The following is a 24,429-nucleotide window of genomic DNA, read 5'->3' as shown; positions in this document are numbered from 1 at the left end:
TTTAGTCTCATGTGTTAGGGTCGTGGCCTGATTTCCTCTTCTAGCATCATTATTTGTCCTTGTTTCCTGTGCATCATTGTCTTCTCTTAACCAGGGGCTTTTCGGAATCATTCTTTGTAAAGGCAAAGCTTTTAATGATTCATCCCACTGCGGTATTGCGTTCTTGTATCCTTTCATTAATTTTAGTGGGCAGAAACCTTCTCCGTGACATAGTTTTTCGCACAAATAACAAAACAATCGTAGCATTTCGTATTGGAAGGAAACATATGTGAAGTTTCCCATTCGATAAAGCTATTTTATTCTTCCTTTTCAGGGGGTACGTATATCAAGTCTTACTCGTACTCTTATGCTGCCTCTATAACCGAACGAACTTCCTTTGTGTCATATATCAAGAATTTTCCTATAAAGTTTCCCAGTTGTCTTGCCACTTGTCCTGAAATAAACCCTACTGGTAGGTTATTGATGTGAACCCATAAATTGACTCTGTAGTAGGACCGACTTTGGGTTTTCTCCCTGTTGTAATCTGTGAAAGATCAATATATTCGAGTTGAAGTACCAAGGACCTTCATTTTCTATTTTGTCTGCATCTACTTCATGGTGCCATACGTTCTCATGGCTTGATATTCCTCCAATTTGGTGCCATACGTTTGCTAGCATCGTTCTCATGGCTTGAAAATTAATCAGGCTAGATGTTAAGAAGAATCCCATCAAGCAATTTTCGAAAGTAATTCCCTCATTGTCGTCTTTGTGTATTATCTCTAACGCTTCTTCCTCTTCTTCATCGAGATTCAACGCTCCCAAGTCTCGTTACGATTAGACTAAACTCAAGGCAAAAACCTTAAACAGCCAAGCGGCCGAGAGAAAAAGGGCAGGAACCCTAGTATAAACGTTCAAAAATATATAATATTTATGTAACAATAACAGTCTTGCCCGTCTAGCTCAGTTGGTAGAGCACAAGGCTCTTAACCTTGTGGTCGTGGGGATCGAGTCTCACTGAGGGCAATTCATAACGGATGTCTTTCACAGAAACTGCTCTCAAACTGGCGTTGGGGGCAACATACTAACTTACCCATTACATGTGGGAATAGGGTCAGCTAATAATTTATGTAACAATAACACTTAAATATGATACTTTAAGACCAATAAAATCTTCATCTTATTAATTATGTTTATTTAATATATAAATAAGCGAGTGTATTATTTTTCTAATCGTGTAATGAAATCAAAAACAAAGTTTTACATCCGTAAATAAAATAAATATATATATACCAAACCAAAACTTATATATCATCACATCTTAATCAAAATTGAAATTTATCCAAAAAATAATAAAGAAAAAAGCAAAATGTTATAACGAAAGAACTTTATAAGCATTTTTGCGAAAGATAAAAAATGGGCTTCCATCCAAAGCCCAAATAAAGCAAAGGATGCTCTTGTTTTACGGCTTTCTAGGCCCAAAAGCTTCAGGAGAAAAACAAATCAATATCTCCTCAATAACTTCAGTTTCAGATCTTTAAGATTTTTGTTAAATTATCAATAAAACCCTACAAAATAGCTGATCTTCTTCAGTTGAGTGGAATCTAGAATTGAAAAGAGAGATGGATGATGAACTGGTGGAATTGCAGAGGCAATTCGAGTTTGCACAGCAGGCGAAATCGAGCATCCGATTATCGGAACGGAACGTCGTTGAATTGGTTCAAAAGCTCCACGAGCTTCGTATTATTGATTTCGAGCTGCTCCATACTGTTTCCGGCAAAGAATATATCACTCCCGTAATACGCTCTCTCTCTCTCTCTCTCATGTTTGGTTAGAGGGAAAATACGGAACACAACAATAAAAAAATACTTGCATTTTTTAGCTAGTGATGGTTATTTCTGGATTGCATAATGAATCATGAAGGAAGTTGTTTATCGTATATATGTTAGAAAGTGCACGTGATTCCTGTATAAACTTCGAATAACATTTTGTTGTTAAGCCATGTATATTGATTCGTTACAAGCGGCTTACTTGGATTTTATGATTGTGATAATCTGTTTGTATCAGGAGCAATTAAGGCATGAAATTGCTGGAGAGGTGAAGAAATTAGGACGTGCTTCTTTGATTGATCTTGCGGATACTACTGGGGTGGATTTATATCACATTGAGAAGCAAGCTCATCATGTCGTTGCTGAGGATCCGGGGCTCATGTTGGTTCAAGGAGAAATTATATCACAATCTTATTGGGATACCGTGGCTGAAGAAATCAATGATAGATTGCAGGAATGCAGTCAAATTGCTTTAGCTGAACTGGCTGCACAGTTACATGTTGGCTCTGAGTTGGTGGCGTCTGTCTTGGAACCTCGCCTTGGGACTTTGGTACCATGTTTTCCTGGATTACTTTTGTGACACAGAAAATTGAGGGAGAACTTATTTTGAAGTTTTTGTTTTTTCTGCTTGGTTTTTTAGTTGAAAGGTAGACTTGAAGGCCTGCATATATAGCTCGTGTCAGTGCCATGGTACGTGGTGCATCCAGGGGCATCACAGTACCAACAAATTTGTCTGTATTGTGGAGCACTTTGCAGCAGCTTTTGCAAGAAATGGAAGGAGCCACCGGTATAGCTGTTGAAGGTTCATTCTTCCAATCCCTTTTCAATGGGCTGGCTAAGGAAGGCGAGGTTCTTGGAACACTTCGTGCAGGAATTCATTGGACTCCAACTGTATGAACACAATCTTTTCATTGATGTTTGTATGGATTTACATCATAGAATAAAAAATTCTAATGACTTTCACATTCCTCATTGATACTACTTTCTAGCCTAGTTGTGATTTGTTATTGAAAAAACCAAAATCAGTTGCGAGATGAGTGACACTTTTTAACCTCACTTTTATTAGTAAGGAAGGCAGCTTCTTTGCAGTTTTCTCAAGGTACCAGTTTAAATGAAAGAACTCAATGATTTAAACTGCACGAAAATTACTTCATAATGATTTGTTTCCTTGCTCATGTAGTGCTAGTTGTCAATATGTAAAAATGCTTCAGTTCTTTTTCTTTCATCCTGGTAAACTCTGAAAACACACCAGAGATAGAAATAGGGGAATCTGAGGAGTCTGCAAGTTTATCTTTTGAAGAAATCCAAGTTAATTGTAATGTTTTCTTTTCTAAAGTTTTTAATAGTTGAGTGTGATCATGCAACAGGTTTTTGCTATTGCCCAAAAGGAGTGTGTTGATTCTTTCTACTCACAGGTCTGTTGCTTCACTCTCTTGGTGTTTTTTTTTTATAATCTGATTTGATATAGTGGCTTATACAGAGGAATTGCATGCATCTTAAATGACACGTCTCTCAAAATTGTCAGTTTATGTATTTTTGTGATGGTTCTGATTCTACATATTTATTCTGCCCCTCTACCCCTGAAGTCTGTTATTTTTGTAATGCATATTTAATTGGTTGTATCCAAGAAGGCTGTGGTCAACTAAATGCTGAGTCCTAGGCTGTCTGTTGCTGTTTTGCATAAAATCAATTTACTGATGTCATATCACATGCCTGAAGCTTTCAATTTTTTTTTTAAAAAAAGGTGTAGTTTCATTAACAGTTACAGATTATTAAGTGTAACTGCACATAATCTTTGGTTTACCATATTTATAAGTATTCTGAATATTATCACAAATTATGGTCTCTTTGCATGATAGATAAACATTCATGACTCATATTCCTCATTTTGTCTCTTTTGCTTACAGAACTCTTTTATCAGCTATGACTCTCTGCAGAAGCTTGGAATTTCCCAGCCCATTCAGTACCTGCAGGTAATTTATTGCTTTGAATTATTAACACAATTAACAGATTGTGTGGTTATTATGCCAAACTGGATGATATACTATGGTTTTTATTTAATTAAAATCTTCGTTGTATTCTCCAATTTAGCCCAGATTTCCTGAAGGCATACCACTAGTTACAGCATTTGTTCACCCCTCAATGATTGAGATGTTGGATGCTGCTATTGAAGATGCAATTGAACGTGGTAGCTGGTAAGAACTACAAATAAGTTTTCGGAATTTGTGACCATTTAATTTTTCAGTTCACGGTATTTAACTTAATCTTTTAGCCTGAGATGGATCTTTTAAAATTAATTGTTCATAAATGATCAGGAATTTACATCTGAGGGTGACATTTAGATTTGTGAAAAATGTTTGTGAAGTTTTTCAACATGATCTTATTGCATTTTGTGGTTCAAGGACATTTTTCTTTTTTATTTGCTTATCTCTGGTTTAACCTGACTGAGCACTGCAGGCTTGATTCTGTTTCTCTATTGCCCGCATCCTTTGGAGCCCAAGATGCATCTAAGATTTTGTCCCTTTGCCCTTCTGTTCAGTCAGCACTCAAGGTAACATGTTATTGTCCCTTCTGGTATTTGATCTTATACTTATTTTATTATATTTGTATTACAATTGATTTATTTCATGTCTTCTTTTTCAGGCTAGTAAGGCACTCATTGTAGGGGATTCCTATTTATTTAGCAGCAGCTTTGTGAAGGTAGGACTTTCGAGATGATTTCTATTAAGTGTTTCAGATTAGTTAAGAAACCAGCCTCTAGTAGCACTTTTCTTGAGACCAATATCAAAAGGTTCCTGTATCTGCACACCATGTAACTGTAATTATACCAACATTTATTCTGACATGAAATTTTATTTTTTAAGTGGGACCGGCATATGCAGTCAAATTGATGCAAAATGAAAGGTAATTAGGAATCAAACACTTTGGTCATTAATAGTTTTAGCTATGGCATCTCGCATGACAGCCAAACCTTAGTAGCAGTCCTGCTGATTTGTGGCACATTTGTGGAGGGAGAAAAAACTAATCTTGTCATTGGAATCTTGTTAGAGAATTTGTCTCTCTTCAAATTTAACATTTTATGTCTGAATAAAATTCTTTCTCCAAGGGTCCATGATTAATAGGATGCTGACATGTTTGCTTATTTAGCCTTCAAGCTTAACTTCTTAAAATATCTAACTTTGCTATTTTTGGAGTTTAAATTTTTATTTTCCCCTTTTTCTGGCTAGCCTTTTTTAGCCAGATTTAACACCCAACACCCTATGCCTAACATTCCTTAATTTCCCATGCACGAATTTGTAGTAAAATTAAAGGTTTGTTATACTAATTGAAGTAAGTATGCATTTATATTATGCCCTATTTGATTCTCATGAAATTAGGTGCATGCAATGCAACTTTCTGTCCTTGTTGGTTAGGATGTCTATGATCGTGTAGAGAAAGAGATGGGATCCCTTAGCCATGCAGGGTCTTTCACTGTTGTGCTGGGTGATGATTTGCATATGGTTAAAGAAACTAAAAGTGGACATGATGTAAGCAAGTCTTCAGAACCAGCTGATACTGTTACTGAGAGTGGGAACAGAAAACGTGGTTCTGAGAAAGGATCAAAGAAGAAAAAGGGAAAATCCTCTGGAACAAAAACAGTGTCAACTGAAGGTGATTCAGATGAGGATTACAAACCCACCAAATCTAAGAAAAACCAGAAGAAAGGCAAGGATACATCTTCCTCTCAAGTTTCGGATTCAAGAAAAGTAGCTAAGAAGGACTCGATTAAAGCGCCGGAGGAAAATGTGCCTTCAGAAGAATGGTTAATGCAAAAGCTTGCGGCTCTGCTTCCTGATTTTGAAGAACAAGGTCTATAAGATGTTGTCATCCATCAATTAGCAAATTAGTTTTGGTTTTTTATCTGACTTGTGATTTATTTGGTGGTCTATTTATCAGGTGTTGATGATCCTCAAACAATTCTTAAATATTTGGCTGACTATTTAAGACCAAAGCTAATAAATTATTGGAAGGAGAGAAGAAAGGCATTGTTCACAGAAAATGTGGAGAAAATGAAACATCTGCTCGATAATGTGCAAAGGAAACTTGATGAGGTTGACATGGTTTCCATCACAATTGTTTTTGTTTAGATTTTGGTTCTTTTATCTAGTATTATGTACCCATTTCTCTTGGAAATGTCGTTGATTTCCGTATTCTGCACCTTAACTAATATTTCTTCTCTTTTCGAATTTGTCTTGTTGCAGTCTTTCTTAAATATGCAGCTTTATGAGAAGGCATTAGATTTGTTTGAAGATGATCAATCAACTTCTGTACGTTCTTCCTACAATGGTTTATTTCAAAGAGATTGCTTTTGGTGATGAATGGCTTATGACGGGCTTGTTCTGTTTGATAGGTTACTTTGCACAGGCACTTGCTTAGAACTGTTGGCACTTCAATAGCTGATATGCTTTTCCATACTCTGGTAGGACTCATGTACCACTTGTTTTAATTTACTTCCTATGCTCCTATTCTGATGGTGTGAATGTATGACTAATGGTTTGTGATTCATCTGATATAGGACATACACAACAAATTAAAAAATGGGGCTCAAGTTGATGATTCTCGAAATTCAGAAAGCATTTCCCTTAGCCCTGGTGAAAGAACTGCTATAGTATGAAATGATTCATTACCCATTTAAATTTCTGACATGGATAAAGCTGTGTGGTCATTAGTTTTGATACACCGCCTTTTACTGGTTCAGGCTAAAAGTCTTCCAGAAAATCAATCAAAAATGGCCCTTGCAGTTGTTGAAGCTTTGGAGGGGAAGGTCGGTTATTGCTTATTAAAACATGAATTCTGTGGACTCACCTTGTCTGATGATAATCACTACAAAAACATTGTGTCCTTGTTTCTCTTAACTTATTCATCTCTATTTTTGTTAAGGAGAGCAGATACTCTCCATGTATTGCCTATTATATTTTCTTTTTAAGATTAATTGTAACTTGGGGTTTTGTATGCATCAGCGGGTGGAGACATTCATGACTGCACTGAGAGACTTGGCCGAGGAGAGGTTATGTCCTTTCTGTTAAACTTTTCATGGCATATTTTGTGGGCTTTGGGTTTTTCCTTTTTACCTAAAGTTACTAATTACGTTGACCATATATACTTAATATTCTATGTTCAATTTTTGCAGTGGGTTAGTCCTGAAAAAGCTTGACAAAAAATTGGAAAGGACACTTTTGCATTCATACCGCAAGGTAGTCTTACTCTACTTTTTTTTTTTATAGGAATGTAAGGCCTCATTAAAAACCTCCTTGATTTAAGGAACTTGAAGAAAGCTCCTTAGTCAGCGGAAGGAGGAAAAGAGTGCCTTCGAACATTTATAAATATAGAAGAATTACATAAGATTTAACAAAAAACACTAAAATGCATTACATAAGACTTAAACACTCCTCCTGTCATAAAAACCTACACACTGGACCAGAAAAACCACAATAGAACTCTTACAATCAACCTATCCCTTGCTTTGCTAAACTATCTGCCTCTCCATTACACTCCCTTGGAATCCACCTTAGTAAATGAACCTTGTCTGAGATAAGATTCGAAATCTGATAAACAATTGGTGAGAAAAAAATTGGTGCCAAAACCAGTGACTGGATCCAATCCACTGCGGACGAACAATCACATTCAACGATTAACCTACCTATGATACCCACTGTGATGACAAAAAAATTCAATGCCTCTTTTTATAGCTTTTAATTCAGCAAGTGGAGGAATTCCTTGACCAATATTCTCTGAAAAAGTCAAAAGGGTGCAACCATTCCAATCTCTTAATATACCTCCAATTCCTCCCCCCAAATCGTTTAGCCTAACAGCTCCATCGACATTCATCTTTAGGAAATCTACTGGGGGGTATCCATCGAATGACAAGACGATCTTTAACTTTACAAGGTGAAAAACCATCTGCAAGAGATGGATTACCAATCAGCACATCCTCTTGTATAGCAATTTTAGGGAATTTGGCATGGAACCATTTAGCAAGCCTGAATCTAACAATGAAGAACAAAGACAATCTGTCTAAAGGAGTTCCTTCAAAAACCATCGCGTTCCTAACTTTTCAGATTGACCAAAAGATGACTCCCGATATAAACTTCCAAATCGTTGAGTTTACCCTCAACCCACCCCAGGAACAAAAAAGAAGGAGGATCTTGTGGTAGAACCAAAGAAATGCCCCAGAAACTTGCTACTTTATTCCATAGTTCCCAAACAACATAACAAGAAATGAATAGATGCTGCATTGATTCCTCCTGTTTCTTACAAAAAGGACATAGAATATCGTCTCCTAGTGATAAACCTCTTTTAACCAACTCAGCTTTGACTGCTACTTTCTGGTGAGCAAGCTGCCAAAGGAAAGCTTCTACCCGAGGTGGAGCATAACCCAGCCAGACCCCTTTAGTCCACACAATAGTACCCCCAAACTCATTACCAAGAGACTTTCTGCAAGATTTAATTGAAAACAGTCCATCTCCACTAGCAGTCCACGAAAGATAATCGTCCACCAGATCTGATAGTTGAATATCCTTCAATTTAGACATCAACTCCATCCATTGAACCAATTCCTAATCACACAAATTCCTCCTAGTTTGGACATTCCACACCCAACCGCTCGATTCAGAGCTGCCAAACTCCGCAACCTTCCCCTCTTTATTATTAGAGAGCACAAAGATTCTAGGGAAAAGGAATTTTAAAGAACACTCATCAGCCCAAACGTCATTCCAAAAAGAAATAGATTTGCCATTTCCCACTTTCAATTTCGAATTTGATCTGAGACAATCTCCATCCGAATCATTCTTCAGGTAGTTATTAGCTATTCCTCTCAAAATCCAAGAAGATTGAGGATAAGAAACCTCCCTAATAGACATTGAATTACAACTGACCTTATGTTTACTGCACAACACGCATTTCCATAGGGAATTTTTATCATTGGCAAATTTCCACACCCACTTGCCCAGTAGAGCCCGGTTAGTGAGATTCATATCAAGAACACCTAGACCACCACAATTCAATGGCTTGCAAATTGTACTCCAGTTCACCCAGTGGGTTCTCCTCTTTTCCTCTTTATCGCCCCATAGAAAATTAGCCATTAACGAATTTAACTTCTTACCAATTTTGCATGGCATTTTGAACATAGATAAGAAAAAAATTGGTAAGGAAGTTAACACCGACTTCAATAATACTGTCCTACCAGCCAATGACAGACAGGAAGCTGTCCACCCAACAAGTTTGGCAGTAAAGTTCCTTAAAATTGGATCCCATAGAGCCTCTGAATTCTTCTTAGCACCCAGGGGAAGTCCCAAATATTCTGTTGGAAGGGAACCTACTGAACACCCACTTGTGAAGCCCAGTTGTTAATTCTTCATCCTCCATGTTTATACCAAACAGCTTGTTCTTCTCCAAATTTAGATGTAAACCTGCCATGATACTAAAAATCCTCAACACTCTTTTAACATTCTTGAGCTGAGTAATAGAAGCTTGACAAAAAATGATTAAGTCATCAACAAACTGAAGATGAGACAACTTCGTAGAATTTTCAATTTTCCCAATAACAAACCCTTGGAACAGACCCTTGTCAACTACTTTAGTAAGCATCAAATGGAGTAACTCGCCAACCATGTTGAACAGGATCGAAGAGAGACTACAACCTTGTCTTAAACCCTTGGCCATAGGGAACCCTTCCGAAGGAGACCCATTCACAAGAATCAAAATCGAAGCTGTCGAAATGCACTTAGAAATCCCATGGACCATTTTTTACCAAAACCCATCTCTGACATTGCTCTAAATAAAATAGGCCATTCCACATAATCGTAGGCTCTACGAAAATCAACTTTTAGAAAAACTCCACGCAACCCTTGTTTTCTCCAGTAGTCAATTCCTTCATTCGCAATAAAGGCACAATCCAACAACTGTCTCCCCGGTATAAAATCAAACTGGGATTGACTGATGATATTTCCTACACAACAACTCAATCTCTTAGATAAAACTTTAGATAGGATATTGTAAAGACTGCCCACAAGACTAATTGGTCTAAAGTCGTCCACACTATCCGGATTTAGCTTCTTCGGAATGAGCGTAATAAACGCATGATTAACCCCATGTTCCCAATCCCTGCCCAAGTAAAAATCCTGAAAAAATCTCATTACATGCTCCTTCAAGGACGGCCAGCATTTCTTGAAGAAGCCCATTGTGAAGCCATCCGGGCCAGGAGCTTTAGAACTATCCGATGAGGCTATCGCTTGCCAGATTTCCTGTTCAAAAAACTGCTCCTCTAGTTTTGTAGCTTGGCCCTCTGTTAGCTTAGCAAAATCCAAAGATAAAACATCCACTTCCATAGTAGACTTATAATTGTAGGCATTCTTAAAATAATTTGCAATATGCACCTTTATCAAATGCGGATCTGAAACAACAGAGCCATTGATCTTCAAACTTGTAATTCCATTTCTTTTACTCCTGTTTAGCGCAGACAGATGAAAGAATCTTGTATTTCTATCCCCATCCTTAATCCATTTTGCCCTTGACTTCTGGAACCAAATGTTTTCTTCAACCCTATACAGCCTCCAAAGATTCGATCTGAACTGTGACAACTGTTTCCACTCCTGTTGGGAGAGAACACACCTTGTGCTTTAAATTCAATGTCATGAATCTTCAATTCCAAATCTGAAATAGACTCGGAAATCCCTTGAAACTTATTGCCAGACCAGTTTCTGATTGATTTTTTTGTTCCTTGTAAAAAACTGAAGAAACCCCTTCTCTTCCTACTCTCCCTCCAATTATCCAAGAACGATTTAATCAAATCCTTCCTCCTCTAAAAGATAATTAAAAAATCTGAACGGTTTAGAACCCAATCTACTGATTTTTCCTCCAATGAAACAAGATTGTGATCAGATAAAGACCTAGGTAGTAAGCTCTGCACAATATTCGGAAAACATATCAGAAAACTACCAGAAATAAGGAACCTGTCAAGTCTGACCCAAGTAGAAGTTTCTCTGTTGTTACACCATGTAAACCTTCCCCCTACCATAAGAAGATCGATTAAGTTTGTTTGATTCAGGAAATTTCTCAAAATATCAATAGAGAGCCAATTTTGAGACCTTCCCAATTTCTCATTCGGATCAAGGTACACATTTAAATCACCTCCAACACAAACTGACCCGGTTTGAGCAGCAACAAAATCCGATAACTCCCTGAAAAATTCAGCCTTTTCAGAATCAATGGAAGGACCGTACACATTAATGATCACACAGTCTTCAGTTGAGTTCTTAAACTTCCCAAACACTGCAATGAATCTGCCACTTAAGTGGCAATTGGAGACTTCAAAATCCTTATCATTCCACAAAACCATTAATCCACCTGCAGACCCCACCGCTGGAACCAAAGTTCCTCCATTAAGAATACTACCTCCTAACCTCCTCCTAAAAGCCTGAGAACAAGATTCCAGCTTTGTTTCCTAAATGAGAAGAATGCACGTTTCCTAAATGAGAAGAATGCACGGTTTGAACTTCTTAACCATATTTGATATAGCTCTTGATTTCTCTTTTTTCCCCCAAACCCCTTACATTCCATGAGATAATCTTAATCTTTATCATGAAGACTTGTCTAAAGCCAAAACCTCAAGACTAAAGAACTATCAGCAGTCTAAACTCTCGAGTCCAGCCCCTCCCTACTATCCACCAAACCCTCCTCAAAATTTATAATTTTTTCCAAAAAGGCCTTCTTCCCCTCCTTGAAAGAAATCCCCAAAATATTACTTACATCCCATGTAGCCAACGCCTCTTCCAAAAATAGCGAGAAATTTAAAGAAGACACAGTAGGAAAACTGACCCTATCCAAAGCTTCCCTGACCAGAAGCCTTCTCTTTCTTCTATCCTCATTCCTAGTCACTGGACTAGATTGACCAACTGATGTAACATCTGTTATACACCGGGGAGACTGAAAGTGGTCTCCAGCAGAAAGAAGACTAAAACTACCTTCCTCCTCAACCCCCATAGGGCTTCCCTCCAAGATAGCAGGAAAAGATTGATTACTCAACAAAGGACCGATTTTAGTCCTATTATTTTCTGGCAACTCCAAAGATTGCAATACTCCTTCACTTCTCGGGTTAAACCACACCTTTCTATCTTTAGATCTTCTATACACTCTAGAAGTAGAGGCTTTTTTCCACCTTCCTATCGATGCATTTCTGAAATACAAGCTTCTGGATAAATGATCCGACGGACACCAACTCCTAAAACCCTTTGCAAGAGACTTCTTATTAAGTCCTAGTCCCTGGTAAGTACCCATATGAACTTGCCTTGCTTCCTTTTCCACCTCTGTTGCAACCACACTGCAAACTTCCTTATCCCTGACAAAAACTTCCTCTGACCTTTCCTCAGTTGACTTATTTGAATACCCTCTATCTATGGCCCCACCAGGCAACGCAATGGAGTTTAAATCTGACGAAACAAAGCCAAATTCTGCCTTTTTTATTCATCCGAACCAGGTTGCTGCTGAACTCCTTCCATCTACACCCGAGACTCCAAACGGTTACCATAACCCAATTTTAATAAATTGACAGCTGGCCCAGACGGGGAAATTCTATTAATATTTGAGTTGGGCTCACTCAAGTCCTCTTGGTGGGCTTTATCACATTCATTAATAAAAACATTCCTTAGACCAAGGCCTCTGTAATCCTCTTTAAAATTCAAATCTTCTTCAGGAAAATCTGACACCTTAGCACTACTAGGTTGACCTTCTCCTTCCTTTAGCATTAAATGCTTACTTCCACTGCCGCCTGCCACTGTTGTACAGACCTCCCCTACCAACCATCTGTCTACTGTGTCCCTAGAGTCCTCAGCTAGCAATTGTGGGTTGCCTACCCCGCCTGAACTTCGGTCTTCTTTCTCCACTGATGAAACTTCATCTCTAAACTCACCCTCTCCGGCCACCGTAAAATTTTCTACAGAAGAGTTTTCTTGTTTTGTACAAACCAAACCCACACTGATTTTTACCTTATAGGATCTCCCATATGAACCCAATATAACAGTTTCCTGTATATCAAAAGGACTTGCCACCCTCAACAAAGCCCTTGCCACCGCCAAATTCTCTCTTATGACCGTGGACTCGTGGAAACACACCAGTTTCCCCCACCTTGAGACAAGCTTTTCCAGAAAAGGAACATTCCAACATAGTAAGGGGATTCCAACCAACTCCACCGAGCAAAATGCCATCGGGACTCCATCTACACTCATAAGTGGATCAAGCCAATCAAACCAAAAAGACACTTCCTTCTACTCGCCCACACCTCCTCGAACTCTTCTATCGAACCAAAAGATATGATACAAGAATTCCATGAATATCCCCATTTAGCTCCCTTGACCTTGATCCCTTCACTAGCCAGCCCCTTCACTACAAACTCCAAATCGAACTGGGATTTGATGATCCCAGTTAATGATCTTTTCACCCAATCATATTCATTTGAGGGAATATGCATTTCCCACAAATTCCTCAGCCCTGCATCCTTATCTTGATGTCCCTCCCGAATCTCTTTAGTCACCGGACCTTCCCTTCGCCCATCATAAGAAGTTAGCACAACCTTATAAGATCTCTCATCCCTCAATCGACTGTATGACTCAGGACCACCTCTTCTGCTCCGATTCACAACCTTTTTTCACTTATCTTCATCCCTTATGCCGTTGCTACTAACAACTTGCTTGAATATCTACTTTGGTACTTAGCAACTCCTACCGAGATTTTCTTGCCATCTATCCAAATACCATTGACATTTGCTATCGCTTTCTTCAACCCATCCTCCTTTGCGAACTGAACGAAAGCAAAAGTATAATTTTTATATTTCGGCTTGTTAGAATTACTCGGAATGTAAACACGTAGAACATTCCCCTGTTGTTGAAAAATTTCCTTGACTGTTTTCCAAGATACCCTTTTACTCAGATTATCAATGAAGACCGTCCAATCCTCGCCGGAGGACTGACCACCTAAAACCATCTCTCTCTCTCCCGCTCTCTCTCTTACGCTACTTGATTATATTGATTTGTAAAACACACACTGTATCCATAACATTGCAAGACCTTTATTCTGTTAAAGCTTTGCAGCAATATTTTATCAAGGCTGGGCCTGTGTTGGCATTTCAAGGCATGCTTCTAGCCTTCTACATAAGCATCTTCCGTTGCTATCAAAATTCAATATTGCACTTGGATTCAGTGGCTTATCTGCTAACTCAAAACATGATCAATCTTTAAATATGTTTATGTTTGTTCTAATCTTCCCGTAGTAGTTTATGGAATGGTATATTAATGTCAAGGTTGTGAGATGTTGGGTGTAGTAGTTAGTAGAAAGCTTAAAAGGTTATATGACGGAGCTTCTCATCTCATGTCATGTTCTTGTTTGTTGTTTTCAGGATTTGACTTCTCAAGTATCTGCTGAAACGGATCCAGTTTCTCTTCTGCCGAAAGTCGTTTCCCTACTTTACATACAGGTCAGTAGATAGAACACTCTATTATGGACTACATATATCTGAATGTCTAATCATCGTTTTTACATTCTTTTGCTAAATTCAAATATGGATTCCGTTCATAGGTTCACAGTAGAGCTCTTCAAGCCCCTGGAAGGGCAATCTCTGTTGCTGTAACTCGATTGAAGGTATGGTGTCATAAATTTCTCCTTTGTACCCTTATTCTTTGCACTTTATATTTCTTGAAACGTTTAACAACATTGTTTTGCAATATTTATGTACATATTGGTTTTCAAATATACTTTTTTCCTGTCAGTTTGAGCTGTCTAGATATTCTAAGGACAGTGGTAAAATCTGAAGCTTTTGTTGGGATATTGTTGATTCAGCATGCCACAAACTTTTGTAGTGAACCCAAAGTAGCCAGTATCTTTTGTATCTGATGATGGCAAATTAGAAGGTTTTATAAGATAAATATCAGTATGACTAGCAGCAAACAAAACACCTCTTCATCTCTAAGACATGCATTGAACACAAAATGGCACCTAGATCATCTGTTTAGATGCGTGAAATTGTTGCATAAATCATGTATTGTAACCTTATTGGGCTCTAGTTTAAATAGTTTGATATTGCCATGTGTTTTTTTTCTTGTTTCAGGATAAATTGGATGATTCAGCATACAAGATCTTGACAGAATTCCAAACTGCAACGGTGACACTTTTAGCACTAATTTCTGCTGCAACTGGTGATGTAAGTAAAGCTATACAATTTTATTGTTGCAATGTTGGTTTTAGGGAACGAGGGTTTTTTATGTTTAAAAGATATTTAGGTCAGTCTTGACAGTACATTCCGAGTCTACTTTTGAATTGTACTTTCATTATGTGAAGCATCATCTTTTTTGTTTTCTTCTGAAGGGTTGATGTTATTCCCTTGTTTGATTGTGGCAGGAGCAAGACTGTTCATCTGATAGAATTACCAGTAAAAAGGAGCTTTTGGAGAGCCAAATGCCGGCACTAAAAGCCTTGGTTTTGGGCTCCTCTCAAGCCTAGTCTTTGGTGGAATTAAAACTCTTTTGTTATACTCCCCCCACAACCTGAAAATTTTACTCAGAAGGGAAAAATGCTAAAAAAAACAAATGTTGATTTGGAATCTTTTAATTAAAATATTATGTTATTTTCAAATGTTTAAAAAAATATTTTTTAAAAATTGTTATAATATTTGACAATGAAAGCAACTATAATATTTATAATATAAATAAAATCAATCAGTTTAATACATGAATGGATGAGTTGATAATTGAATTTAGACCATAATAAATATGGGTGGTATACAATTTAAATTATAATAAAATAAAAAATCACACAAATAAAATTGTGTACGATAATACTGTAATCTAGACATAGTTGATTTAACATACAACTTGAGCTGTTGAAGATCAAGGTGATCAAGTAATTAGCAAACCCTTTGTTCTTGTTGATTGTTTTGGTCAACAGGGTCTTGAACTGAGTTCTGCTGCTCTTGGACGTTCACCATGGAGTCATTAACCATATTATTATTAGCTGCTTGAGGGTTGTCATAAGGCTTGTTGGCTCCTCCTACTGCAGTACCGGCTGCAATGGCTGCTGTTTTTCTCTTATGATGAAGTACGGCGCAAACACCGGCAATAACCCAGAAAAGTACAAAAACTGGTATTGATATACCGTGGATTGCCGGTAACTTGATTTTTTTTTTTGCTGCTATTAGGCCTGTAAATGAACTGAACGTTCATCGAACAGTTTATGAACCGTGCAACGGGAAGTTTGTTTATGTTCGTTTATTTATTAAATAAACGAACATGAACAAGATTTTGTGTTTGATTAATTAAATGAACGAACACGAACAAAGGGTTCGTACGTTCGTGAACGTTCGATTATATGTTTACTTATGTTCGTTCATTTATGTTCGAACAGATGTCAAGTTGAATGTGTTACGAAGATTATTGAAGTTGATTGGATTTCAGGAAGATTATTTTGTTAAACAAATTAACTTTAAGATTTTATTATGTTCATATAGCTTATTTATGATTTATGTATGTTTTTATCGTATTCGAACAAATTAACTCTAAAGTTGCAGGTTATATTAATGAATTTTAAGTTATTCTTGTTGTTTAACTTTTTTTACATTCATTTGTTGTGTTTGAATAAGTTTATTTTTTGTGTTTGTGTTGTTCGTTTATGTTAATTTATTATGTTCGTTTATTTTCGTTCATTTGTGTTCGTTTAAGTTTGTTTATCATTTAAATGAACGAACATGAACAAGCTATACTCTTTAATGAACGAACATGAAAAAAAAAATTGTTTGTTTATCTTCGTGTTCGTTTATGTTCGTTTATTTATTAATGAACGAACATAAACATACCTCCGTTCGTATGCTTTCGGCTACCGCTGCTCCATGTATCTACGCCACTCGCTGTTTTACATGATTTACCAGACACACACATCCGGATTGACTGCAACACTGAAAGAGAAAAAAACGTGAATCATTCGATAAGCAAATCAGTTTCTGGTCTGAATATTTTACAAAGAAATTTAACTTTTTATTATTTGATATCGAGGAAGGAATCGGTTCACAAACCGTTACCAGCCAAGTTCCTGAACAAGGACGACCATTTTCAGTTAAGCATCACGATAATGGAAAAGGGAAAATCTTATAAAATTAGATTGTCAAGAAAACTCACAATTGTTTTAGATTAGGCAAGGTGCCAAGAAATTCTGGGATAGACCCGATGAGGCTGTTATTGTACAAATCTCTAAAATAAAAACACTTTAGATGAAGCAGATTTGATTAAGTAATAATCTTGGAGCTAAATATATATACAATTTACATTTTGTCGAGGCTTTGTCATAGAGCTAAATCAGGAAGAAAACCAGATAAATCAAAGCTACCGAGAAACCTGAAAAACAATTAAACAAACCAAATGATGAATGATCATCAAGGTTTCAAGGAAAACCCAGAGAGCTATTTTGAGCTGGAAAATGAATAAACTTACAATGCTGTTACTCGGGGTGTGGGACCAGACGTGCAATTGATCCAACCCCATGAATAGGTTGAAGGAAGACAAGGTTCGCCACCCGAGTCTCCCAGTACATCAAATTCATTCAGCCGTGAGACCAATCCTTCCACTACAATATATTGTAAAAGGAAAAAAAAAAGGTTGACAAAAGTTTAAAAATTGCACGTACGTGGTATAAGAAATAGCAAGTAAATTAATGCCTCGGATACTAACCATCATTACTGTTGGTTCCATCAGTTAGCTCATCGCTGACTGTAAAAACTTCCAGGGCATTGATAAGAGGAGGCAGTGTTGAACCAGTTGCGGCCGCCAAAGTGAAATTAGCGCTGAAAGAGGCAGTCACGTTTGTCAGGGACATTTCTCCTGCTTTTGCATAAACTGGGATAAAGGGTTTCGATCTAGGCGTTCCATCTATTCGGAGCTTGATCGATCTTTTCTCGGTTGAATCAAGTAACGAAACTTCCGAAAAGTACATGTTCATGTAAATGGGAACTTTAGTTGCAGGAAGATTAGTCCCTAATGTTATGGATGAGGAAGTGCTGTCAGAGGCAAATGCACTTTGAAACACAGCACTTGGAGGGCTATCGTCTAAACCAACTTCATTGAGTATTTCATCACTTATAAGCACCGTGAAACCGGCTCCATTGATGGCCGGAACCCATATTCTGTCGTAAATATCATCGATAGACCTACAAGTACAAGAACATGCAGCATGAGATTTGTTAATGCAGTGTAAAAAAACACAATTACGCAAGTGAAAGGCCGCAAAACACACATAATGATTGCTTTGGTACCATAAGCAACCCTCCTCAACATCAAAGCACGATTCGAATCCAAATCAGTGTACATTTTTTAGTCCAAGTTCCGAACTTCGATGGCCGATATAAAGGGAAACATGTTTGGAACCGTCTGAGCAACGCATACACTAATGTTATCCGTCTTCGTGACATAAATAACCTCGTAGAAAACAGATTGGTCAATGGAAGTCTCCACCGTATCCCAATGATTCCCATCAAAATGTAGATCGAAATTTGGGGGCGATGATTTCCCATCATAATTTCCATAAAAGAAATAGGCTCGGACAAGAACTTTAGATCCCTTGGAAGAATGAATGTTGTAACAGCTTTTCTTCCTGTCGGTGAATACCCTTAGAATGGCCAGAAGGCCTGTAGACGAACCGAACGCACACGAACATAAACGAACAAAATTTTTGTTCATGTTCGTTCATTAAGGAATATAACTGTTCATGTTCTTTCATTTAAATAATAAATGAACGTAAACGAACACAAACAAACGAACATAAACGAAACAATAAACAACAACACAAACACAAAAAACAAACTTATTCGAACACAAAAATGAATGTAAAAAATGTAAACAACAAGAATAACAACTTAAAATTCATTAATATAATCTGGAACTTTAGAGTTAATTTGTTCGAATATGACAAAAACATACATAAATCATAAATAAGTTATATGAACATAATAAAGTCTTAAAGTTAATTTGTTCAACAAAACAATTTTCTTGAAATCCAAACAACTTCAATAATCTTCGTAACATATTCAACTTGCCCTCTAATCAAACATAAATGAACAAACATAAATGAACGAACATAAACGAACATATAATCGAACGTTCACGAACGTAAATGAACGAACGAGCCCTTTGTTTGTGTTCGTTCATTTAATTAAACGAACGCAAAATCTTGTTCATGTTCGTTCATTTAATAAATAAACGAACATAAATGAACTTTCCGCCGCACGGTTCATGAACGGTTCGCTGAACGTTCAGTTAATTTACAGGCCTAATGGCCAGCGGTTGATATAACGGTGTGCTAGATTGAAGCTGCACGGACTCACCATGTCGAATGTAGCTGTCGTCTCCAAGCCAGCCGATGGAATAGTCATCGGCACTGTAAAGTTGAGATGTTCCACAATCGATGCTCACTGCGTATCACACACATATATAAAACATTAATTCTAACATCAATAAAAAGAAGCATGCAAAAGCACATAATATTAAGAAAGTGAAACTTTTAAAAAGAAATGAACTGACCATCAGCGTTAAGTGTGGAAAATGCAGAAGCTGCTATGATGAGAAATAAGAGATAGGTAGTCATGGTAGAGTTGAGTGATGCAAAATTAAGAGGATTATTGGCCATCATTAAATAGAGTAGTGAACTGTTTAGCATATGTTGACTACGACCAAGTCATGAGGTTAACATATTCCCCAAAAAAATGGAAAGGGAAAACCTAGGTCCAGAGAATAATAATTATACTTCTAAACACAATCAATTGCTTGTGAGTTGTTTAAGCACATGGTTCGGTTTTGCAGAGGTTAGGGTTTAATACTATTTGATAAGCAGAATCGAAAAAAATAAAAGGATTGTTTGAGATCGAATTTGAAGATTTAATATCAATAAGGATTAGAATGATATTTTTTTGTAAGTACACCACGTGATTAATTAATAATATTATTTATAATTTATAATTTATTTTAAAGTTAAATTGAGATTTATATGTTTTTTGTTGTCTAAATTAACATTTAAATTTTATTTGTGCCACACATTTTATTCTTAGGTGACATTTTTACATATTAACATCTCAATAGGAATTCGCTAAGTTTGGAGGTGTGAAATACTGATTGAGTTTAGGGATACATTAACATTGACATTGCAAACTTTTATAGTTAAGTCAACGTGTGGGGTGTAAAAGCAGAGAATTAGACGCGTTGGTTCTGTGCACTATTAGTAGGTATAGCCAAGGAACAAGTTGCAGGTTGCTTCCTCGGCAACTTCTAGCTTGTATTGGATACAAAATTGAAAAGTTGATTTCTATGGAAAATTCGCCAACATCTCCAGTCAATTCAGTTTATTTGGCCAATTTGGACAAAATGGTGGTGTTGCTGGAATCTGCATTGTATGATGCCTAGGGATATTAGATCACTCATTGAGCTTTGGGATAATCTTCCCATTGCCATCGTTGCTAAGCCTTTGTGGAAGCTGTCTCTATTCGGTTTTCTTTGGACCATCTGGCAGAGTAGAAATGAAAGTATCTTTAATGGAAAAAAATTCTCCCGGGAAATGATTTTCGACCTTGCTACCTTGAGAACAGGTTTTTGGGCTAGAAGCAAATGGCCTTCGTCGCTCCTCTCCATTAACGATTTTACTCGTCTCCCCCATATGTTTAGAATGGCTAGGCCCCATCGTTGAGTTTGGGTTCTCGTTCGTGCTCGCTGTCGTTTGTGGTTTGGCAGTATCGCTTGTTGGGTTCGCAGCAGTGTGGCTTACATTTTCCTCTCGAGGTGTAACTGTTTGGCTCTCTCGCGGTTGATTGTGCCCCCTTCCTGCTGGGTTGCTGGTTTTTCTGGATATCTTGGAGTGTAGCAGCGGCAGCTGGGTTTGGTTGGTTTTGTTCTTGTTTTAGCTGTGCAGGCGTCTGGCATCAATTTCGTGGTTGGTGGGCTGCTTTGGTTGGTGTTTGTTTTTGGTTGGTTATTTTGCTCCTTTGCGTTTTGTTTGGTCCCAATTTGCTGCTCGGCGTTGGCTTTGGTTTCTCCCTATCTGCAGGGGCTGGTCGTATCCATGCGCTGGTGTGTTGCCGAGTGTGTACCAGCAGATGTTGGCTTTAGTTTTGGGGGTCGATTGGCGGTGCTGGTATCCTGGGTGCTTAGGTAGGGAGTGCCTTAGTGTCTGCCTCCAATTCGTGCTCTTCAGCTCGTTTTCTTTTTCAGGTTTTGCATTAGCAATGAGTTTTATTTAGATATGTGGTACATTCTTTTTCCTCCCACTAAGTTTTAGGGAAGTTTTTTAACGAATGTCTCATCAATATTGTGCTTTGTATTTTCTTTCTATAAATATAAAGTGTCCCTTAAAAAAAATCTTTTCAATTGGATTCTAATGACTCTTCATCTAAATCAGTCAATTGAATCTCACACTGATTCGACATACGAGATAAGCCACAATAAACTGCATATAATCTATGAATTGTGCTCTCCTCAGTTGAGATATTCCTAAAACCCTCTTCAAGATCAATAGATTTTTAAATTTTTCTAACAAATTCAAAGTTCAAATATATTTCAAACACAAATGTAGAAAATAAAATTTAAAAATATTCCAATTAACACGGTTAATTCAATTGATTGACTGCTCATTAATATATCAGCAAAGACTAAAATTTGAGTCTCACCAACAAACCTGTTTGATGGGCCGAACCAAGAGTTTGGTGTTCAGGTCGAAATGAAAATATAAAATTTTTGTTAGGAACTTGAGTGGGAAAAAAATAAGTAAAAATTATCCAAAAAAATAAGTAAAGCGATATCAATATTAAATAAGATGTGTACATAATATGAGATTTAACGTAGTTCGATATTATCTACCACCACGGCGAGATGAACAATAATTCACTACAAACGTAGAAAGCACGAAGAATACAGATATATAATATCACATGTATCTCAAAACCTTATATAAATATTAAATTAAGTTGTATCCCAAAAACTATCGATATCCCTACAAAACTATATTTACTACATAAACCCCAAAAATTACAAAGATCCAAAAAAAATTATATCTCTCCAAAATAATTCTCTCACATATTCTAAAGGCTAAGACACTCTCTATTTATAAAGTCAAATATTTGGTCGTCAATAATCTTTGTTCCATAAGAATCATTGCCTAAAATATTTACTTTATTATATAAATATAATTATCAAATAATCTTCGATCACTAGAACTACAATAAAATCTAACTTAATTGACAATTATAATTTGGGTCAAAATATAATAAATCTACCATTTGATCTAAATTTCATCAAAAAAATAGTCTTCAAGTCTTTAACAACTTCAATATTTACGTAAGCTATATAATCGTTGAAGCATTGCCACCAAATTTTTAACAACTTTAATCCTTATGTAAATTTCGTTAAAGCAAACGAATTACATCCTCTTGCATGCCTTCAAAATTGCTATGAAAAATGCAATAATAAATTCTTATAAAACTCTACAACCCTAACCATAATTCTGATATCATTTGTTACGAATTTGAGAGAAACAAATAACCAAAACAATATGAACATAAATAAGACATGCACGGGAGACGAGATTTAACGTGATTTAACATTGCCTATCACCAAGGGCCAGATGAACAATAATCCCTATAAATGTAGAAAATACGAAGAATACAACTACATAATATCACATGTATCCCAAAACCGGATATAGATATCAAAACATGATATATCTCAAAAACTTTCAATATCTCTATAAAATTATCTCTGCAACATAAACCACAAAAATTGCAGAGATCCTAAAAAAATACAATTCTCCAAAATAATTCTCACATGTTCTAAAGACTAAGACATTATCTTTATTTATTATCTATATTAATAGAATCGAATAAGGTGACCAATAATTCTTATCTAAAATAAATATTTATTTTATTAAATAATTTAATTATCAAGTAATCTTCAATTAATTAAAAAGGGCTTAAATTGAATTTATTTATAATTTAAAGAGGCCGAAACAACCATTGATACATTTATAGCCCTTCGGGTCAAGGCATTAAAATAACCGTTGTGTCATTTACTTGATAAAAAATGAATTAAACCCCCTTTTCTTTGATTAATTTATTTATGTGTTTTGGGCTGAGAAAATATAGTGAGAGGAATCTATATTGGGTGTGGGGATGGGGTATTCTTTCTTTGATCAACTGATAGACTGGGGTTTTGACGCCTAACGTATATAGAAACAAGTGAAGCCTTTAGATGAGACTATGAACTATGGGCAATTGAAAAAAAAGTCACTTTGTTTTCTTTTTTATTGTTTTAGTGAGCAGATTAGTACCATATAATTTTTAGTTTGTTAATTTTCTATTGAAGATGAAGATGTTTGGTAAACATTGTTGCTTTGAGGTCCAGTACTTCAGGAAGGGAATAAAGTTTCAGTTTTATCTTTTACTGTTTTGATATTTCTTCAAGTGCTTGAACAATTTTTCCTGCTTGTGCAAGAGGTTGGAAGTGGATCGGGAATTGGAATTGTCAAGTGCTGAAGTTGAAAAAGGAGACAGTTTCCCGTATGAAACGAGTTAAGATGCGAGCACATCAATATTTGAACTGCTTTTGGAGCAATTGTATAAGCAATTGGCATTTGAGCTTAAAACTTTCACAAACTAAGAAAGCAATGAATCCTCAGCTAGGTGAGACGAACTCTCAACTTGCTTTATAAATCAGCAATTCATAACACGGATTACAAACCAGTAGAGTAAACAACATAACCCAAATTATAATCCCAACAAAAACCACCTAAATACAAGCCATAACCCTAACCCTAAGCTATAACATTATGATAAATGACTTCAAATTTCTGAAAAACCTAATTCCTAAATTATCTAACCACCAAATCCATACAAAGTCCTACCCTGCCTCTTCAATGCATAAACCACATCCATAGCAGTCACAGTCTTCCTCCTCGCATGCTCCGTGTACGTAACCGCATCACGAATCACGTTCTCCAAGAAGATCTTCAAAACTCCACGGGTTTCCTCGTAAATTAGACCGCTGATACGCTTGACCCCTCCCCTACGAGCTAAACGCCGAATTGCTGGCTTGGTGATACCCTGGATGTTATCGCGGAGGACCTTACGGTGACGCTTGGCTCCTCCCTTACCTAGTCCCTTGCCTCCCTTTCCTCTTCCCGACATTTTCGAATCTTGAACCTTTCTTGATAGCTAAGGCTGATTTTGGAGATTTGATTTGTTACACACATTATTAAGCCCAAACAATGGGGGGGGTCTTTATAGGAGATGTGGGGTAGGGATGGTGATCCGTGGTGTGTCTTAACTATGAAATAGAGCCGTTGATTAGTTATAATGGAGGGTCAGATGAGGAGAAGCATCGCCGCGGATCGATGACGTGGATTGTTTTAGCGCTTATTTTGAAGCGCATTTGATGGGTTCCGTGTTTCTTTTGAGAGCTGAAAAAATTAAAACTCTTTCGAGCGTAAACCAGCGCGCCTTTTATTTGCCAAATGTCAGCCCAATAAGAAAGCCCATATGGTAGTGTTGGGTTAATATACCGGTTTGATGATCCAATTG

At 36.8% G+C, this 24,429-nt stretch overlaps 4 protein-coding genes across 4 annotated transcripts; 1 reads left to right on the top strand and 3 right to left on the bottom strand.

The window, feature by feature from the left end:
• Positions 1-1,267: 1,267 nt before the first annotated feature.
• LOC120180243 (histone H4) lies at positions 1,268-24,111 on the bottom strand. The gene is made up of 3 exons (XM_039185620.1): positions 23,691-24,111; positions 15,298-15,304; positions 1,268-1,279 (listed from the first exon to the last, which is right to left on the bottom strand). Exon 1 carries the CDS (start codon positions 24,034-24,036, stop codon positions 23,725-23,727), a length of 312 nt encoding a protein of 103 aa, XP_039041551.1. The 5' UTR covers positions 24,037-24,111; the 3' UTR covers positions 1,268-1,279; positions 15,298-15,304; positions 23,691-23,724.
• LOC120180241 (E3 UFM1-protein ligase 1 homolog) lies at positions 1,533-15,345 on the top strand. The gene is given in 21 exon segments (XM_039185618.1): positions 1,533-1,772; positions 2,044-2,355; positions 2,446-2,461; positions 2,464-2,696; positions 3,173-3,220; positions 3,713-3,778; positions 3,897-4,000; positions 4,263-4,356; positions 4,449-4,505; positions 5,219-5,654; positions 5,742-5,896; positions 6,047-6,112; positions 6,196-6,264; positions 6,361-6,453; positions 6,544-6,609; positions 6,806-6,852; positions 6,976-7,039; positions 14,233-14,310; positions 14,412-14,474; positions 14,941-15,033; positions 15,231-15,345. Coding segments are annotated over 21 exon segments (2,436 nt in total). The 5' UTR covers positions 1,533-1,598; the 3' UTR covers positions 15,333-15,345.
• On the bottom strand, positions 17,293-18,490 carry LOC120180242 (senescence-induced receptor-like serine/threonine-protein kinase). Its single transcript, XM_039185619.1, has 3 exons — positions 18,111-18,490; positions 17,549-18,024; positions 17,293-17,444 (listed from the first exon to the last, which is right to left on the bottom strand). The coding sequence occupies exons 1-3, from the start codon at positions 18,182-18,184 to the stop codon at positions 17,308-17,310; spliced, it is 687 nt and encodes a 228-aa protein (XP_039041550.1). The 5' UTR covers positions 18,185-18,490; the 3' UTR covers positions 17,293-17,307.
• Positions 18,188-19,499, bottom strand: LOC120180259 (uncharacterized protein At1g24485-like). The gene is made up of 3 exons (XM_039185633.1): positions 19,394-19,499; positions 19,198-19,284; positions 18,188-18,501 (listed from the first exon to the last, which is right to left on the bottom strand). Exons 1-3 carry the CDS (start codon positions 19,497-19,499, stop codon positions 18,188-18,190), a joined length of 507 nt encoding a protein of 168 aa, XP_039041564.1.
• Positions 24,112-24,429: the final 318 nt, after the last annotated feature.

The sequence above is a fragment of the Hibiscus syriacus genome, unplaced genomic scaffold, assembly GCF_006381635.1.
Source record: "Hibiscus syriacus cultivar Baekdansim isolate YM2019G1 unplaced genomic scaffold, ASM638163v2 tig00112491_pilon, whole genome shotgun sequence".
Classification (NCBI taxonomy): Eukaryota; Viridiplantae; Streptophyta; class Magnoliopsida; order Malvales; family Malvaceae; genus Hibiscus; species Hibiscus syriacus.
This window is presented reverse-complemented; position numbering and strand designations above follow the sequence as displayed.

What these genes read in the sequence shown, in the direction of transcription:
- LOC120180242 (XM_039185619.1), bottom strand. Translation starts at nt 18,184, where the DNA reads ATGTACACTGATTTGGATTCGAATCGTGCTTTGATGTTGAGGAGGGTT. An exon ending in GGTACCAAAGCAATCATTAT is followed by an intron (nt 18,025 to 18,110) that starts GTGTGTTTTGCG and finishes TTGTACTTGTAG; the next exon opens with GTCTATCGATGATATTTACG. An exon ending in TGGAACCAACAGTAATGATG is followed by an intron (nt 17,445 to 17,548) that starts GTTAGTATCCGA and finishes AATATATTGTAG; the next exon opens with TGGAAGGATTGGTCTCACGG.
- LOC120180259 (XM_039185633.1), bottom strand. Translation starts at nt 19,499, where the DNA reads ATGGCCAATAATCCTCTTAATTTTGCATCACTCAACTCTACCATGACT. An exon ending in TTCCACACTTAACGCTGATG is followed by an intron (nt 19,285 to 19,393) that starts GTCAGTTCATTT and finishes TGTGATACGCAG; the next exon opens with TGAGCATCGATTGTGGAACA. An exon ending in CGACAGCTACATTCGACATG is followed by an intron (nt 18,502 to 19,197) that starts GTGAGTCCGTGC and finishes GTTCGTCTACAG; the next exon opens with GCCTTCTGGCCATTCTAAGG.
- LOC120180243 (XM_039185620.1), bottom strand. Translation starts at nt 24,036, where the DNA reads ATGTCGGGAAGAGGAAAGGGAGGCAAGGGACTAGGTAAGGGAGGAGCC.